This window comes from Bos grunniens, chromosome 2, assembly GCF_055505025.1.
Source record: "Bos grunniens cultivar Pamir isolate PY7600 chromosome 2, Bosgru_T2T1.0, whole genome shotgun sequence".
In the NCBI taxonomy this organism is placed as follows: domain Eukaryota; kingdom Metazoa; phylum Chordata; class Mammalia; order Artiodactyla; family Bovidae; genus Bos; species Bos grunniens.
Genome location: NC_141166.1, coordinates 109,542,252 through 109,562,410, shown reverse-complemented (window position 1 = coordinate 109,562,410; position 20,159 = coordinate 109,542,252). Strand labels below are relative to the sequence as shown.

Below are 20,159 nucleotides of genomic sequence, written 5' to 3'. Positions count from 1 at the left end.
TTGTGCAATTGTTCTTCCCTATGAACATTTATCTAATTACAATTTTTAAAAATCCCCACTGAGATCTTAATTGGAATTGCATTACATCTATACATCTCAATTTGAGGAAATTAACTTTTTTATGGTATTTAGACTTCCCATCCAAGGGCACAGTAAGTCTTTTCATTAGTTCAAATCTTATTTCATGTTCAATAAAATTTTATGATTTTTTTTATAGGTCCTGTAGCATTCTTGTTTATTTAGAAATATCTCAAAGTATTACACAGTATTAAGCAGTGTCTTTTGAAATAGCATCCTGTTTCTCTCTCTAGCTTACACCAAAGCAGAAATAAAGACTCAACAAAAACATCAGGGGGCCATGTGCAGGGGAGAAAGATTTGGATGCTTGCTTGCAAAGTGAGTTTTTCTGCTCTTAAACACTATAAGGTCCAATTTCGGCCATCTGATGCAAAGAGCTGAGTCAAGACCCTAATGCTGGGAAAGATTGAAGGCAAAAGGAGAAGCGAGTGGCAGAAGATGAGATGGTTAGATAGTGTCACTGACTCAATGGACATGAATTTGAGCAAACTCCAGGAGATAGTGGAGACCAGGGATGCCTGGTGTGCTGCAGCCCAGCAGGTCGCAAAGAGTCGGACATGGCTCAGTGACTGAACAATAACAAGGCGGAGACAAAGCAGAGAGCCAGATGGAAGGATTTGGAGCCTTCAGAGCAGAAGTGAGGAGAAGAAACTCCCACCTGGAAAACCAGGAGTGGAGGGAAGGGTCTCTGTGATGAGCTGTCTGAGGGCACGGACCCCCGCAGCCCACCATCACCAGAAGAGACGATTTGCAACCAAAGTCCTGGGGAAAGAATCGGGTGTCTCAGACACCATGTGTGAGGATGGGGCCACTAGGAGAAACCTTGTCCCTAACGGAAGTGGGAATGAGCAGAACCGGTTGAGAATTTTTCCCTGTCCTGGGGCTACTGCATTTCCTGAACTTATCAAGGCATCAAAACTCTCCAAGACACATTTAAAAAATACCATCTTCCGAGAACAGCACTGAAACATGTATATTACCATATGTAAAATAGATGATCAGTGCAAGTTTGATTCATGAAACAGGGCACGCAAAAGCCTGTGCTCAGGGACAACCCAGAGAGATAGGGTGGGCAGGAAGGTGGGGGAGGGGGGTTTAGGATGGGGGGGACACATGTATACCTGTGACCAATTCATGTTGATGTATGGCAAAAACCATCACAATATTGTAAAGTAATTATTCTCCAATTAAAATCAATAAATTAATTTTTAAAAATACTATCTCCAGAAGACTAGTTCTAGGAAGTCAGACAGCTCTGAAAGTTTATAAACCAGTGATTCAAAACTCAACTGCTTTTAGTGTAGAGTGGGTGAGCTATGGAAGTCTGGAGACCGCCTATCTTTTTCAAAGGTATTCATAGTTATCTATTTTAAATAAGAGTCTGCTCAAATCAATCATATCTTATGGCTTCAACTGCCCCTGAGAGTCCCGGTTTTAGATTTTGGAAGATTTCCTGTCATTTAATAGACTAGTACTTCCTTTTTTCACATCATGGTATCTGTAGAAAATGATATCTGTGCTAGAACAATGTGATAAATGGACAAAGTTGTTCAAGGCAGAGGCAACTGGCCACTGAGCTCAGCCCCCCAGCTATACCCTACCTGTAACCCCTCCCCCAAACCAGTGTGCAGATACACACAAGTTAGGAAATTCTTCAATACATTACATTGTTGTTAACTCAATGATCAAATAAAAATGGGATGTTCTGCTTATTACAGCAATGGGGAGAATCTTTAACTCTACATACAATGTACTGGACACTCCCCAACAAACTGAGATAAACAGACTGAGATAAAGGTGACATCAATAAATAAAAAAGTTGCTAAGAATACCTTCATTATTTCAGCATAACCACTTCTTTAGATTCATTGATTCTGTACTTTTCATCTTGTACTATCTATTCAGACTTGAAGATAAAAGCTGTGGAAAGCAGACTTGTGTAAACATCAAAGCAGACCCCAGAGACAATCTCATCCAGCAAGTGTGTGTGTGTGTGTGTGTGTGTGTGTAGGGGGTGGGGTGCGTATGTAAGCAGAAAATCTTGAGACCTTCTCTGCTTTGGGAGGATGAAATCTCTTGACCTTGGCTTTGGCTTTCCCTCTCCTCTCCCATCTCTCCTCCCCACTCTGTCTCACCCAGCAGAGGGGTCTCTGAAGGGATTCCATGGACCACAGTTTGGAAACTACTAAAGTCCAATCCTCTTATTTTATAGTTAAGGCCCAAACAGCAAAAGATAGCTTCATTAGTTAGGGACAGAACTGTGATTAGAAATGTTAGGGGAGCAAATCAATTAGAGAATCCATCAGAAATAAATATATTTTATAAACAGGTAGTCAGTATAATCATGCTTCCCTGGTAGCTCAGCTGGTAAAGAATTCACCTGCAATGAGGGAGACCTGAGTTCGATCCCTGAGTGGGGGAGAGTCCCCTGAAGGAGGGCATGGCAACCCACTCCAGTATTCTTGCCTGGAGAATCCCATGGACAGAGGAGCCTGGCGGGCTACAGTCCACAGGGTCACAAAGAGTCGGACAAGAAGGAAGCAACATAGCACGCACACATGCAGATAACCACACTAAGTGAACTCAGAGTGGCATTACCTTTCAGCGTTATGAGCAGTGCAGATGGCCCCTCAACGTCATCAACGGGCACCGAAGAGTTTGCTCTGCTCAGAGTAATGTGGAAGATCATTTTTTCATGTTCTTTTCCCACCTACTGAACTTTTGAATATCCCACCCCTTACCAAATATTCATTCCAAGAAAGACCCTACTGTTGATCTTACATCTCCCTATGAATTTACTGTATGAACAGGCTGCTTTTCCCTGGGGTCATTAATTACCGGGAAAAAAAGATTTTTTCCTGATAAAGAGATTGCAGACTGGTGGAGAAATAAGTGGGATCTTTCTGAGACCCTAAAAATCCCTTTAGGTAGACAGCCGATGTACACAGACATTTCCTATTCTGCCGGTAAGAAAGTGTTTCTGCCCAGCCCTTGTAAGCAAATTCTGTTGGATAAATAATATCTTTACAAAAAAACTTAGTAATCTAGGCAAATGGAACATGAAATGAAAGATGAAAAATGAAAATGAAAATACTCTATATCCACCTTGGCCTAGCTGTTCTTTCTAACTTTCCATGTTTTGAATGATTAAGAAGGTAAAATTCAGCTAGTCTAGAAAAATTCACTTTATTCTAAGTGCCAGTATGAAAAGTTTGGAGGCTTTTTTTTTGGTGGGGGAGGGGTAATGATGATCTACATAGTGTTAAACAAACCTGATATTCTACTTAAATTTAATTAAATAAGCTTTTGTTCAATGCCTTTCATATGCCAGGCACTGTGCTACCGATTTCATGTGATGTAATATCCTCTAAACTAGGGGATTTCTTGTATTTATTAGGCATCCGGGTAATATTCGGAATCTCCCTGGCAGGTTGTCATAGACCGTGGGATACAGAACATTAAAGAACATAAGCTACTTCATCCTTTCCTCTTATTACTTTACAGATGAGGAAACAGGCCCACAAAATGTGAAATGGCACATCGTATGTCTCATTGATGGTGTGGGCCAAGGACAACCACACCAGATTCAAGCTGCCTGCTTATCTCTATAGTGTCCCAGAATCCCGCAGGAGCCATGGACCATTGCCCTGTCATCCTCTGAATTAGTGCCAGTTAACATCATGCAAGTTAACATCCTACAGCCCAGGCTGAACCACTGAGATGGGAAGCTCAAGTTGGCATCTGAACCCACAGGACTGTTTCAGCAGCTGACTGTGTGGCCCTGAGAGGCTGACTATGTGGACCCAAGAAAGCCTGCTTTGACAGTCCCTTCCTGGGTAGTGAAGGGGTGAGTAAAAGCAAAACCTTGGCTATAGCTTATTATTTGCGCTTGATTTCTTTGGCATTGTTTCTTAGGAAGGTGCTATTTTTTTTTTTAATGATTAGATTATTTCATTTGAAGATAATTTGATCCAGCCTGTTGCCTTACACATGGATTTGAAAATGATTTCCCTTGGCATATTTTTAGGTTTAGAAGCTAAGCTCACAGGCATTAAAGCATCAAGTCCCAGAGCCAATTCTTCTCTTTTTCAAAAACAGGACTTTAAAAAAATCTCCTTCAAATAAGTTCTGACAGTCTTAAGATTAGTTAAAAGCTCCACACAGCACTCAAGCATCGTGTGTGCTACCCTAGTGACTGATAATTTGAGCATAGACACTAACCCGGATCTGTGAGGTAGAATGGCCCAGCTATCAGTCTATTTTGTTCATTGGAGCATGACCTAAAAGAAGAGGTTTATAAATTTTTTTTGCAGACTGGTGAAATCTATTTTACTCATAAAAATATTTTCAAACTCATAAAACAAAATAACAGGATTATAAAGAAAACTATATTGATATATGTTTTATAAAACATAATTTAAAATCAGGATATTTTGTGTGCTCTTTAATTAACATACTAAATAACAAGTCTTAAAAATTACTCAAATTTTTAAGTCACACTGAGTGTGTATAAATGGTATTTCTAGATATCTGTAACCAACTCTAATGTTATATAAAAATATAAGTGATTTTCATTAGTTACAAGGTCACAGACACTGCTGTTATACTCAAAATTGGGGGAAATTCTTAGTTACAGTTAGGAACTAACACAAATAAGGAGGTCATGTTTTTTCCCATTGAAGGTCACTCAACCCACTGATTTCCATATATGGATCTACTGGGGTAGACCAAGTTCAGAACTGTAGCTAAACTACATCTTTATGAATTCTTTTTAATGTAGGAATATTGGTACAACACAATGCCTTAATCAGCACCTACTCTTCCCCCAAGTTCAAGACAGTATAATATTTTATATAACCAACCTCTTACTATTTTTTAAACTTTTTATTTTGCTTTGGGGTATAGCCGGTTAACAATGTTGTGATAGTTTCAGATGAACAGCAAAGGGGACTCAGGAAGGCTTTATGAATTAACTGTGCCCTGGGCAACCTCAGGGACTCATGAAATGGGATATTTTACAGGTGGTTAAAACTTTGGACTCATTTTGGTTTCTTCATGAAACTCCCTGTTTCACAAAGCATTCTTTTGCAGTCCACTCTGTTGTTTTCTTCTGTTCCTAAATTTCAGGCTCATCTCCACACAGCATTGTTCCCCAAGCACAAACCAGGACTGCACCAGGAAATCAACTCTAATGCTTGATGGAGATGAAACAGTTGCAAATAAATAAAGATTCCCTGACTTTAGAGGAGTCAGAAACCCTGGCTGAAGGAATATCCTCCCACTCTCTACTCCCAGACTATGATTGGTGGCACTGGGCCTAGAGAGACAACCTTCAAGTTTAGAGACAAGGACAAGAGTCCTTGGGGCAATGGTCCAGTGTAGGGAAAAGGACCTGTGCTTGTCAGGGAGGGAGAATTAAGCTGACATAGAGACGTGGTGATGGATTGTCTTGGGAGCTGCTCAAAGGAAACAGTTCTCCTAGTTCTGGATCTAGAGTCAGCCTTGGAAAGGAATGTTAGGCTTTCAGTTTTTTTAACTTGTCCCGGCTTTCCTCTCCACTATCTCACTCTTCTCTTGTTCTTGACTTTCTTCTTTAGTGATCATCGATGCCAAGTTTTTCCTTCCACTTGTTGCATCCCCCCATCCATTCACCCACCCCATGCAAAAACATCACCAAAGTATCAATGGGGAGAAAGGAGAGGAGTTAACATTTTAGTAAGGGAGCAAATGCAAGGAGTGAAAAATAAACAAATAACAAATACATAAATGATAAAAACACTTTGAAAAGTGATCTGTGCTTACCAAAAAGAGAAAAGATTGCTGGAGGAAATTTAAGGGAAGAGGAGGTTTCACTCTTAAAATCTGAATGCAACCATATTGTTGGAATTTTTTTTACGAATAGTAATACACATATTACTATTTGTAAAAACAATAGTAACATACAATAGTAATACACATACTACTATTATATTTTAAAAAGTAAAAGTAGGCAGAGCCTGTTACTATGTTCTCATTATTACTATTACTAGCCGCTATGACTTTATCTCATTTAGCACGTCTGATTCCTGACTCATTTGGTGGGATGACAGTTTCAGTTTCATCTTCACTAAGCCTATACATTCCACATCCATTGAATAAACACAAATGAAACCAAAAATTCTCTGTTGATTTTTTTCTTTAGGGTTTTATTACATCCCCTGTTGATCTGCTTCTCCACCTTTTTTTGTTTTTAAGTAAAATACTTGAAGGATGAATGCAGTCCCTTGCTTCTGATGTCACCAGTTTTAGCCTTTTGGCATCATTTCTTGGGACAACACAACAACAATCCTTGATTACTTTATTTCCTCCCCCCACCCTTTGTTTTAATTGCTTCTCATTTCCTAAATTACATCTCTGCTCTTGTGGCTAAGGACCTCACAATGTCTCTGCACTTTTGACCAACTTTCTGTTTTTTTAAATGCTCTCAGGATTGTAACAAACAAGTCAGTAAACATGTCCAAGGACCACTGCAGGCTGGACAGTGCAGCCTGTACTTCCTCCTTCGGGACTTGCAGTTCTGGACTCTAAATGAAAGGGGAAAATACGCAAAACCTTTGCACCCGACTTAATTCCCAAAGCCCCAGACTAGCTGCAGATATTCCACACGTTTGTGTGTCCTTCTACGTTCTACACTGGCACCACTGGTATGTTTCCCGAACAACCACCATCTGCGTGTAAATATAATGTTATACCCACTCAAAGTTTTTCCAAGAATAGGAAAATAAAATATGACAATTACCTGCCCTGTCATTTGCTAGAAAGAGCTCTGTTTTAAATTAAACCAAAGAACAACCACAGACTTTTGTTCCAGTGCCAATATCCAAACATGTTTGGCTTCTGAGCGTCTCAAATTTCTTAAGTTCAAATCCATTAGTATATAAATCTACTCCTCAGCCGCCTTTCACACGCAGGCACGCAAATTACACGGAGCTACTCACCGAACAGTCTGTCAGTGGGTCCCTCATGGTGAAATGCTGTTTGCTTCAGTCCTTGTACCTACACTCCGGCATTCAGGATGCTGCACCCAAAGCTGGGTGTGTCCTGGACTTCCGGGATTCAAAGGGCCTAGAGTACGTCAGTCCTTGTCAAACACTCCAAGAAGGAAGTCCCAGCCCTGGACTTTAATCCCATTTGCTTTCTGAAAAAGCAAAGAATGGCTCTGGGTCAAGAGCATTGGAGTGAGATGGTGAGAATGATTTCTGTAAATAGTTAGGGGTCAGAATACTGAGTCGTGAACTGCATGGCCTTGAAAGACAGCCCAGAGATTATAAAGTGTTCCTGGTGATTCAGTCACTCAGGGCTGGTAGTAGAGAGATTCTCTAAGCTTGCTGTATTCACTGTGTTTTGTTATTGTCTGTTTTCTGATGCTTTGACACACTGGGGCCTATGGGGTTGACGTGGAAGGATTGCCCCTTCCAGGATTAGCTAATTCCTTGAGACAGACAGCAAACAACCAACTTGTAAGCACGGTTTTGATTTGGAATACAACCAGTCCAGAGCCAGATCCGCAATCACCTCCTTTACCTACCTCTCACACATCAAGTCAATGTCCCCCTGCCCCAAACCACCCAGGGCCAAGGTATCAAACAGTTAAGACCATCCCTATACAACTAGGGCTTCCCAGGTGGCGCTAGTGGTAAAGAGCCTGCCTGCCAATGCAGGAGATGTAAGAGACTCAGGTTCAATCTCTGGGTCGGAAGATCCCCTGGAGGAGGGCATGGCAACCCACTCCAGTATTGCCTGGAGAATTCTCTGAACAGAGAAGCCTGGCGGGCTACAGTCCATAGTGTTGTGAAGGGTTGGACAAGACTGAAGCAACTTAGCACGCACCCACGCATGCTATATAACCATGACTGTAGTGGAAAATGTCCAGAAAAGCTTATGAGGGAGCAGGCGTGTAGTAAGCACCTCAAGTGCCTAACTCAACCCCCTCACTACTACCCCAAAAGAACCAAGAGGCTAAACTATCAAGTTAAGAAGGATTTTTCTATGCTCACCCTGATTTTTTTTAATCACTCAAGAGGATAAATCAAACCAGAAATCAGCCATTAGCAATTTATTTTTTAAATTGTTTTCTCTGCACCTGTGGCCTGTGGTCAATCCTGAGATTTCCAGCTAATGGCCTATAACAGCTGGTCTGTGGGTAGCTTTGCTCTGACTGGTGGACGGGTAAATGCAGGTCCACAGCCTGGAAGGAATTCCACACATACAGCCCAGTGGAACACTTCAGAGCTGCCCACATGACTCAGACTCCACTTATCTGCCCATGGTATGCAAACGCTATACACAGTATCCTTGGGCTTCCCTGGTGGCTCAGATGGTAAAAAACCCGCCTGCAATGCAGGAGACCTGGGTTTGATCCCTGGATTAGGAAGAGATTGAAGGGGGATCGAAGGGAAGATCCCAGGAGGAGGGCATGGCAACCCACTCCAGTATTCTTGCTTGGAGAATCCCCATGGGCTTTTCTGAGGAGCCTGATGGGCTATGCAGTCCATGGGTTCACAAAGAACTGGACATGACTGACCAACAAAGCACAGCACAGCACTGCAGAAATAACACATGAAGAGGCAGAGCCAGTGAGGGCGGAAGACTGTCTCTGTAACCCAGGGGCCCCTAACCTCTGGGACGTGGACCAGTACCTCCTGTCAGATCAGCGGCAGCATGAAATTAGAAATAGAGTGGCACACAGTGTGACAAGAGATAAATGCAGTGCAATAAATATAATACATTTGAATCATCCCCAAACCATTCCTTCCCACCCCTGGTTTGTGGAAAAATTGTCTTCCATGAAATTGGTCTCTGGTGCCAAAATGACTGGGGCCTGCTGCTGTAATCTGAGTAGAGAGAAGGGGTCCTCAGGGACCTCCATTCACACACTTAACAACGTTCTACCCTGAGCTTCTTCCAAGAAAGGTTATCACTGGAGATTACAACATGGAGTCCTAGCTATCAGGGCTAGAATTAGATAAGCTCCCCGCCATACTGAAAGCGGCTTAAGACACACTGTAAACTGAGGTTAGTAACACGTTGCTCAGATTCCCACTGGAGGGCTCCCTTGCCCTCAGAGAGGGTAAACGACTTGGCTTGAGCCTCGGATCCAGAGCCTGGGGCAGCTCAGTGTCTTCCCCCAGTTCCTGCTGCACTTGTCTCAGTTCAGGCCTAACTCAGCTCAGCACGGGGAGATTGGCCTCCCTTACCAATCCCCACAAGAAATACTGTCACCCCAAGCTACTGTGGTCTCTGTGGCCCTCTGGGAGGTTGGGAGGACATTCCCACACCCATACTTCTCATGTGTGTCTCTTCCAGCAGGCTAACTAGTTTTCCCTTAGACCTCCTGGGGAAATTAAAATATCTCCATCTTACTATAGTCTCCTTACCACAGGCTATTTCTTGTAAAGGAAGCTGGGTTGTCCTGACTGAATTCGGAGAATTAGAGTTGGCTATTTGTTAAGCTTTTCAGAGGGTGTTTGAATCTGCAACAAAACTTTGATTTTGGATGTTAGAAGAGGGCTGTATTTATCTCTAGTCACACTGTGTATGTGTTAGTTGCTTAGTCGTGTCCGACTCTTTGCAACCCAAAGGACTGGGGCCTGCCAGGCTCCTCTGTCCACGGAATTTCCCAGGCTCCTCTGTCCATGGAATTTCTGGCAGTTGGAGTGGATTGCCATTTCCTTCTCCAGAAGGTCTTCCTGACCCAGGGATTGAACCTAGGTCTCTTGCATTGCAGGCAGGTGCTTTACCGTCTGAGCCGCCAGGGAAACCCCTTTTCACAATAATGCTGTGTAAAAACTAAGATCATGTGCATGAAGCAGGGCATCCAGAGCTGGTGCTCTGGTACAACCTAGAGGAATAGGGTGGTGAGGGAGGTAGGAGGGGGGTTCAGGATGGTGGGACACACGTACACCTGTGACTGATTCATGCCACTGTATGGCAAAACCCACCACAATATTGTAAAGTAATTAGCCTCCAATTAAAATAAATATATTAATAAAAAAGAAAAAAGAACCCCCCCCCCCCAAAAAAAAAAAAACTAAGATCATGGCATCCGGTCCCATCACTTAATGGAAAATAGATGGGGAAACAATGGAAAAAGTGGCAAACTTTATTTTCTTGGGCTCCAAAATCATTGTAGATGGTGACTGCAGCCATGAAATTAAAAGATGCTTATTCCTTGGAAGAAAAGCTAAGACAAACCTAGACAGCATATTGAAAAGCAGAGAAATTACTCTGCCAACAAATGTCCATATAGTCGAAGTTATGTTTTTTCCAGTAGTCATGTATGGATGTGTGAGTTGAATCATAAAGAAGGCTGAACGCTGAAGAACTGATGCTTTTGAACTATGGTGTTGGAGAAGACTCTTGAGAGTCTCTTGGACAGCAAGGAGATCAAACCAGTCAATCCTAAAGGAAATCAGCCCTGAATATTCATTGGAAGGGCTGATGCTGAAGCTGAAACCCCAACAATTTGACCACCTGATTTGAAAGCCAACTCATTGAAAAAGACCCTGATGCTGGGAAAGATTGAAGGTAGGAAGAGAAAGGGACAACGGAGGATGATGAGATGGTTGGATGGCATCACTGACTCAATGGACATGAGTTTGAACAAGCTCCGGGAGATGGTGAAGGACAGGGAAGCCTGGTGTGCTGCAGTCCATGGGGTCACAAAGAGTTGGACATGACTGAGCAACTGAATGACAACAATAAACGGAAGATCCAGTGGTTTCAAATGACTTTATTTAGTCCACAAATGTGTGGTTTAGTTGAATGGTTCTTTGGTTCTCCTTGGGCCCACTCATGCAAAAGCAGGTCATCTCCAAATGTCTGTTGATCTTGGCAGGGCAGTTCTTCTAGGCTCTGCTGGGCGGGTGACTGGCTGGGAGCTGAGGTGAGTTTTTCTCAACCTGAAGCCTAAGCCAGACTGTTCTAGGGTATGTTGAGGAGCCAAGAGTGAGTGGAAGTGCTCAGGCCTCTCAAGATGAAGGCTTGGAATGGACACACCATCATTTTGGCTCTGTTCAGCAGACCAAGGCCAGTCACAGGCCAGCCCCAATTCAAGGGGGTAGGGAAGATTCCAGTCCTTAGTGGGAGGAGCCGAGTGTCTCACTACAAAGGGCACAGACACAGAAACGGGCTAAGAGCTGCATTTTATATTCAATACACTATACAGTCAATATTTGTTCTTCAGTGACCAGAGAGATAAAAGTGGATAGGACACTGAAAGGGAGGACTGAAATATGTCAACCTTTCCTTTTCTTCAATTCAACCTCAGGGGACCTGTTTGGAACTTCAGCAGAGGTTGAGGTCAGGAAGAGAAATAAGGGGAGTTGAGTTCATGACAGACTTTAGACATTGATTTGGAAACAGGGTGATTCTCCTTTCTGACCCCACACCCCATCCTATACATACATACCCCTCCCCTGCAGAGGGTGGAGGGGGTTGGGGGGAAGTAGCAGAGCAGGTTCTCCAAGGTGGCTGCAACCCCAGAGGCTGTGGCTGGTGAGGCACCTTGGCAAGGAGGCCAGAGGAGACCAACTTGAATAAGTTTGTCCTTGAGCAGATGAGAATCCACAACCCCTGACTCCCAGAAATGGCCCAGCGAGACTGGAAAGAGGAAGTTGAGTTCCTGTGTGAGCAAGAAGGTGAAGAGCCTTATAGTTTTGGAATTGGTGTTAACATCACCTTGCTTGTATCTATAGGTTGATGAGAATTCTATATAGTGAAGCATCTCAAAGAAGGTATTCTCTATATTTTTTTCTAAACAAAGATGCCCAAGGCATCTTTAAAATTTGTTCTCTTCAGGCTTGTCTCTGGTCATATGTTCTTGGCTTGCACTCATTCTCTGGCTTCTTTCCAGCACGGGCCTTCAGCTGACCTACTGTTCGATCATTCAGATCCTCGTCTTCCTGCTTCCTTTCCCAGTCTGTGTTCAGCAGTCGCCTTCCCGCATGACCTCTCTGCAGAAAGAAAATCTGCAGTGGATTGATCTGGAAGCCACTCCACTGCACTCCACCCACCGCATTTGGTGCTGTCTCCAAGGCAGGCTTGCCTCCAACAACATGAGGACACATTTGTTAAGTGTCTGTAAGCAGATGTTGGGTGTCTTAAGTCAGTAAGAAGGAGCCCAGGAGTAATAGAGGTGCGTGCATGCTAAGTTGCTTCAGTCGTGTCCGCCTCTTTGTGACCTCACGTACTGTAGCCCTCCAGGCTCCTCTGTCCAGTCCATAAGAGTCTCCAGGCAAGAATACTGGAGTGGGTTGCCAGGCCCCACTCCAGGGTATCTTCCTGACCCAGGGATTAACCCTGTGTCTCTTACATCTCCTGCGTTGGCAGGCAGGTTCTTTACCACTAGCATTGTTGTAGCCAAGCATTCCCGGAAACAAACTCACTCAGAAGGACAATGCAGATAGTGGAGTGCAGTTTATTACACTGGCAGGCCCAAGGCAGAGTCTCCTCTTAGCCAAGGATCCCAACAAGTTTTTGCGAAAACCTTATATACTCTAAGTGTACATGCACAAACCCACCTCCCCAAATTTCCTAGTCTGAACAAAGGAAAAGAAAGATACAATCAAAGTTAACCCGTGATTCGTATGCCTTAAGCCTAGGTAGTTGCTGCTGCTGCTAAGTTGCTTCAGTCGTGTCCGACTCTGTGCCACCCCATAGACAGCAGCCCACCAGGTTCCCCTGTCCCTGGGATTCTCCAGGCAAGAACACTGGAGTGGGTTGCCATTTCCTTCTCCAATGCATGAAAGTGAAAAAATGAAAGGGAAGTTGCTCAGTCGTGTCTGACTCTTAACAGTGGACAATTAGCAATAGGCCTGTGGTCATATCCCAATAAGCATAATAGAATTTATGATTCTATTTGGTTGCACAGATAATTAGGGTATTCTTTTAGGCAACAGAGAGTCTAGGTAGGAGCCCTGGGGCTCTTCCATATGGGGGGGTCTGGTTTTCCAGTTGGTATGTCGTTTCCATAGCTACTGGGCATAGAGCTCAAAGTCCACAGTCCGGCCCAAGATGGAGTCCTGCTTTCAGGATGGAGTCTGTTCTGTCTGTTTCCTCTTTCAGCCCCACCTGGGAAGCGTGTAATAGAGGTTAAGAGCAATTCAAAACTTGCCTTGACATTTCTTTAGTAGCCAAAGCATGTGAAGAATTGGAAATGGCACAAGCATGGGTCAATAGGGACTTGGTTAAATACCTTAAGGTAACATGGGCTCACATTTAGAGGACTCACCATGTGTCAATATTTAATATTTGTAAAGCTATACTAAGTGCTGTATAAACATTAACTTTTAAAATCATCATAGCAATCACTCGAGATAGATCTGTATTATTTTGATCCTTATAATACACATAGGGAAACTGAGGCACAGCATGGTTAGGTGACCTACCTAAGGTCACACAGGTAGGAGCTGGAGAGCTGGAATTCATCTAACTCCAGTGCTTCTGTGTTTCCTTACTATGCTGCCTTGCTACTCAACCCGGATATTGGAGTGAAAGAGCCAAACAATGAGGACAGAGTACAAAATACACAACAAGTTGCGAGAGAAGTGAGTCTAGTTGTTTACCTATGTAAGAAAAAAAGATCCAGACACATATACACCGGGCAGATAACACTATAGCTCTGAAGGATGGAACTGTGGAGGAGTCTTCCTTTCAAGGGCCTACATTTCTATGTAATTTTAACATTTAAAACAAACATATACTGCTTTGAAAACAAACAAGACCAATAACACTTTTTAAAAAGGATAACAATTAGGCTAACTTTAATTTTAACCTTTTAAAAAAAGTTAGAACCAATAAGTGAAATGGAGACAGCAGGCCTTGTTAGTCCATATCTTCATGACTTTGTATAATGGTGGTTCCTTCCACCTAGAATTCCTTCTACCTGTAAGTTGCCTTAGTGGGCTTTCATTTATCTACAAAGTCCAGCTGGTGATATTTTCTCCAGACACAGTTCACTTTTGTCTTTGTACTACTGTTATCCAAAGCTTGCCCTTCTTTTAATTCATCTGTCCTATTGTGTGGAGATTATTAGTTTAATGGTCTGCCTCCCACACTACTCAGTGAGCTCTTTATATAAAGTATGTGGAGCAAGGAAGTGTTCAATACATAAATGTTTTCATTTCATTGAATTCAATTCTGAGAAAGTGGCCCCATTAGCTAGTTCCTCTTCATCCATAAGATGAGAATGTTGCTTTTGAGTAGGCCTGTATCCTTAATTCTCAGGAAGCAGAGTTCAAAACACTGAGAGTCAAGATAAGTATGACCTCTGGGCAGGAACTCTAAAATGGGAAACAGTCCAAATGCCCTTGGGAGTCTCTGCTGCTCTGATTAAAAATGGCCTTGACAAGCAGGAAACTGAGAAGGAATCAGAAGGATCCCAAGGGGCCACTTAGAGAAATTTCTTGGAGATTTGTTGGTTAAAAATATATAAACATATGAGATAAGAAGGCTTGGAACCAAGGATTTAATCAAAAGGTGGCCTAACGCTAAGAATAGATTTTTAAAAACTGGAGTCTAAAATGAGCCAAGTTCTGCAAAGTTTGCCAGGAACATCTGAAGGAATTTTTACCATATCCACAGCAAGAAGAATGTGAAGGGACAGCATCTGGGCTGGGGGCTGTTGAACCACTTTTGATGACTGAGTGAGCAGCAGCCCTTGGTCAGGTTTTAGGGTTCCAGGTGTTCGAGGGTCAGGCCGAGAGGCTGGCCAGCAGTCGATCACCGCTTCACCGCGCCTTGACACAGCCCGATTCTGAGTCCTGGACGAAGCCGAGTGCTCCTTGGCCTGTTAGAGCCGACAGAGGACCAGTATCCTCTCTGCAGTCATTCCAAGCATACTAGAGCCACGGACAGGGTTTACGAGACATGACGTCACCTCCACCAATCGCCCTCAGAAGGAACTATAGAAGCAATCTCATTCTGACTAAACGACTTTTTATTTTTAGTCTCTGGTGGCTTGCTGCAGTGATTAGTTTAATTTCCATGTCCCCCAGAGCTGGAAGAAACATTTCTGAAGCCTTGCCTTAGTGCATACATTAAAAAAAAAAAAAAAAGTACCTCTGCCCAAAGCCTCAGGATAAGAAAACAAACAAACTCGACCTAATTCAGAAGCGCTAATGAGTGTTTTAAACTAGGGCAGGAGTGGAGGAAGGGTATGTGTGAGGGGGAACACAAGGATATTGTTACTGTTAATAGTCAGCCTAATTTGTAGCATCTAAAGTAAAACTAAACTTTTAGTTTGTATGGATTATCTGGTGGTTTAAAAAAATAGCACAAAAGGTGTGTGTGTGTGTGTGTGTGTGTGTGTTTACCACTTTCCACTTCATAAAAATTTCCTAATTTTTAAATTTAAGTCCAAATGCTCACAATTAACTTACTTTCTAAATACAAAGCAGGCCTGTATTCATTGTGCTAGGGCTGAATTTTCACTGTGCGTGTCCAAGTTTCATATGTATTAATTTAAAATCTCCAGGTGTTAATGGAATAAAGATGAAATCAAATAGATAAATTTGCATAAAGCAAATTAGGATAAACTTGCTTTTCTCCAATAAGCCCTAGGAAATGAAAACTTAATGGACAACTAATTAACAATCGAGTCATCCTACAGCCATGCCCCATGGCCCAGCTTCCCCCCAAAAGCACAAGAAGGATATTTGACAAATGCAGATTAGTCTAAATTACATTATATCTTCACTGGCTCACCTGTGTTAATATTCATGGGAATTACTTACATTTTCCTAAAGCTCATCTAGGACCAGTCTTACAGATTTCAATTAAAATGCACTCTGGAATGTCAAGCAGAGGCTTGATTTTGTCTGCAGATCACAGTTTGGCATTTTTGTTTATGTAAATAATGTGCCAACCAGGATTTATTTGCCTTTTTCATCGTGGTTATACTTCTCCATTATAAATCATCGATTATAGTTATTTCCTATAAATCACTGCCAGGTTATGGAGATAGAATCTCAGAAAACATAAGCACTCCAGAGAGTTGTTTACCTCGGTTCCTTTGGAGCAAGAACTGAGGAGCTGGGGGATGGGCATGGAGAGGAGGAAGGGCTTTACTATTTCTCTTTTCACATTTAGAATTTTATATGATGTGCTTGTATTACCTATTCAGAAGAATAAAGTAATTTGTTAAAACCATTGCATATCCCTGGGACTGAGGGCATGCAGTGCATAAACCGGTTTACTCAGAACTTAAGATTGTCAACCAGTCCTCTGTGTATTTATTTAAAATCTCCCCCTGTTGTCTTCTTAAACTATTTAACCCCTTATTTATCTTCTTTCACAACATTCAGAAATGGTCCTCCTGAAAAATCACTGTTTCTGTCATTTCTCCTTCTTGGAAGCATGTTATGTGGGCCTTCCCCTGGTAGCTCAGCTGGTAAAGAATTTGCCTGCAATGCAGGAGACCTGGGTTCGATCCCTGGGTTGGGAAGATCCCTTGGAGGAAGGCCTGGCAACCCACTCTAGTATTCTTGCCTGGAGAATTCTGTGGACACAGGACCCTGGAGGACTATAGTTCATGGGGTCGCAAAGAGTCAGGCAGGAGTGAGCAACTAACACAACACTACATAAGACCTTACTGAAAGACTGAAAGAATGGATAGGTATCAATGAGTTAGCAGTTGTATAAGATGCTGTGCTGTGTGCTATGCTTAGTCGCGTGGGTAATCATTCCCTTCTCCAGGGGATCTTCCCAACCGAGGGATCGAACCCAAGTCTTTAGCATTGCAGGCAGATTCTTTACCACTTGAGCCACCAGGGTAGCGTGGTGAGGGACATGAAGATGAATAAACTCCAATCTCTTCTTTCAAAGCACTCAGTGTGATGAAAGGAGGCTATGTTATATTGTCATAGATTATATGAAAGAGGTCTTTACAGAAATGTGATGGAAATTCCAGAAAAGTACCCTGCTTGCTTATCTTCGTTGGGGAAGGGAAGAATGCCAGAAGACTCTAGCAAGAGACGATCACACTTGCTGATGCTCAAAGGGCACATATTAATTATCTGTGCATAATAGAGTATGTGTTGTTTTGTTCAGAAGAGTGCCTTGAGCTCAGGTGTGTGTAGAACCTTATAGTTGAGGCTGAAGAGATACTGAGATAAGATGTGGGAAGCCTTAGGTGCCATGTTCTAATTTTAACCCAAAGGTAATTGGAGCCACATAGGGGTCTTTTTCCATGTAGGAAATTCAGCACATTGTGATATTCAGATGTGCATTCTAGACTGATCACTCTGACAGCAGTATGGAGACTCCGAAGAGGGGTGACATAAGGAACAGGAAGAGGGGGAGCTTGTTGCCAGGAGAAAAACAGTGAATCCTTAACGTGGAGAGGAAAGGGTAGAGTTCTTACATGGAACAAGGAGGACATAGTGATGAATCGGATTGGAGGTAAACAATGAAGAAGTGGATAGATCTAGAATGAAGCCTAGGCTTCTGGAACCCTCTGCAAGATTCCCTTCTCTATGGCCTCCATAGGAGGCACTATTGGTCAGGAATTAATAGGATAGGCTTTGGCGTGTGAAAAATATGATTTTAAAAGTTGGTTGTACTATACTTAGTACACTAATTTGTGGGGAAATTTCTTAACCCCCTTTAAGCCTTAATTTACTGATATGTAAAATGGAAATAATATACCACATAACTCATAGCAGAGTGTACACAATAAAATGTTCAGTAAACACTAGCTGTTTATATGACTTATCTTTTTATTTTTGCAAAATAAGGTAAGGCATTATTAAAGATGATTGCACAATAATATACACATAGAACACTGAAAACTACAACTATTATAATTTAAAAACTGCAAAAAAGCTAATATGAGTATTCTACTTAACAAGCAATGTAGAATTTTCAGGAAGTTTTAGCTAATGTATTTTCTTCTCTCACTAAGCTTCCCTTTAAGAGAATGAGACACTTTGTATTACTTTATTGCTCTTGGAACTCAAAGTTGACAGTCTCATTTTTAAAGTGACTTTGTTGCATCTGAACAAGTGCAAATTTCACTTGAGACACTATTAGAGTTTTGAAAACAAATATATGGATTTTAAGAGTTATCTCAAAGTTGCAGACAAATTGTAAGTTTAGTACACAGAATTCTTTTTTCATACCTTAATATTTCAGTGTGTATTTCCTGCAAACAAGGACATAATTCAACAAAACCACAGTACAACCATCAAAAGCAGGAAATTAACACTGATTTATTACTACCATCTACCTCTCAGTTCCACCAATTGTCCTCATTACGGTCTCCATAGCCGCAGAATCCAGTCCAGGCTCATGTACTGCATCTGGTTGTCAAATCTCTTCTGTTTCCTTCACTCTGGAGCAGTTCTTCAGTCTTTGCTTGACTTTCATGCCATCGAGACACTTGAGGATTATCAGTTAACTATTCTGTAGATTTATTTGTATTTGCCCCTACGTTTGTACTTATTTGATATTTGCTCACGGTTAGATTCAAGTTAGGCTCCTTTGGCAGAAATATCACAGAAACAATGCTGCTTTCTTATTACATCCAATCAAGTGACTAAGATTCCATTTTTATCATTACTGATGGTGTTTACTTAATGGAGATGGCATCTGCCAGGCTTCTTTGCTGTAAAATTACAACTTCCACCTTTGAGGTTAATAAATATGTAGAAGAGATGTACCTTGAGATTCCTCATCAAACTTCCAGTTTATTTATTTACTGATTTATATGAACTCAGTTTCTCAGGCTCAGTGTCTCATGCTGGGCCCCACCTTGTATGAACACCCTCTTCACCCCACCCTGGTTCTCCATGCAGTGCTGTCCTCTCTCTGTAGACATCTCCTTAAGCCCATTTGGCCTCCAGCACCCAACTGTGGGCCATCATGACCTGCCCCCCCCACCCCCTCCACCTGGCATGGACATCGTCCTGTTCTGTCCCATCCTAGGAATGAACAGATCAGAAAGAAAAGAGAAGGGAAGGAAGGAAGACAGAGGCAGAAGGGGCAGGTCATCTTTATCATTGCTGTGCTTAGTCGCTCAGTCTTGTCCGATTCTCTGTGACTGTGACATCATGGACGGTAGCCTGCCAGGCTCCTCTGTCCATGGGATTTTTTTCAGGCAAAACTACTGGAATGGGTTGCCATTTTCTCTTTCAGGGGATTTTCCTGACCCAGGGATCAAACCTGCAGTTGATTCGTTACCTTCTGAAGCTTCCAAGAAACCCATCGTTATCATTAACATCATTGTACTTCGTTCTGTCTTTGTTATCAGTGAATTGTTTGCTGGCTTATCTTCTTCCTTGTATTCTTCTGCTCTGGACATTTCCCAAGGTTCCAGTTTAGAAGACAACAGAGGAATGACTCAGAGCTTCAACTACGTTATCTGCATCACTGTTTTCTGATTCTGAGACCCAGGCAGGGTTCTTATTCTCCTTATACATCTGTCTCTCTCTCTGAAAAAAATGAAAATAATAATGATACCTGGTTGTGGTCCTATCTTTCCAATTTTGGGCAGACATTTCCAAATGAATGGACTCACAGCAGCTCAAATTCAAAATGTAAAAATGAGCTCATTTTCCCCTTACAAAACATATTCATCTTCCTGAAGCCCTTATTTCTGTGAATACACACATTCATGCTACGAGCATTTATTGAGGGCTTACTGTTAGCAAGCATGGTGGCTAAGAATCCAGATATAAAAAAGCAAGGTCTCTGCCCCCAAGATGCTTAGAGTGATTGTGTGGTAGTGGTAGTGTGGTGGAGTGGATGCTTAGTCAGGAAGATAGTGTGATGAGCACTCTGATGGAGTTAAATGGTGGCATCTTTTCTTCTCTAGGAAGAGTACCACATTCCAAGAGACTAAGGCTTTCTAGCAGGTGGACCACACAAAGGTAGCTGGATGGAGACGAGGGCCAAGGTCTTCTAGGCAGAGTGAGCAGCATGGCCAAAGAGCTGGAGATACAATGCAGCACAGCACGTTCTGAGACCACAGCCTTGAGAAACAGAGCCAGAGAGGTCGTGGGGAGGGATGAGGATGGAATGAAGGTGACAGGGTTCAGGGGCCA

General features: G+C 42.4%; 1 protein-coding gene and 1 long non-coding RNA gene across 13 annotated transcripts in view; one reads left to right on the top strand and one right to left on the bottom strand.

Annotated features, from left to right (window-relative positions):
* NOSTRIN (nitric oxide synthase trafficking) overlaps window positions 1–7,158 on the bottom strand; it is a 63,670-nt gene extending 56,512 nt beyond the window's left edge. For all 12 annotated transcript variants that reach the window (XM_086356387.1, XM_086356395.1, XM_086356417.1 and 9 more), the window contains exon 1: window positions 7,056–7,158. In XM_086356387.1, coding sequence (XP_086212513.1) covers window positions 7,056–7,082 — 27 coding nt within the window. In that variant the 5' untranslated portion in view covers window positions 7,083–7,158. The remainder of the gene's footprint in view (window positions 1–7,055) is intronic.
* Window positions 3,565–20,159, top strand: part of LOC147378484 (uncharacterized) — a 48,974-nt gene continuing 32,379 nt past the window's right edge. The window contains exon 1 of the long non-coding RNA XR_015147321.1: window positions 3,565–3,925. This is a non-coding gene — a long non-coding RNA (uncharacterized LOC147378484). The remainder of the gene's footprint in view (window positions 3,926–20,159) is intronic.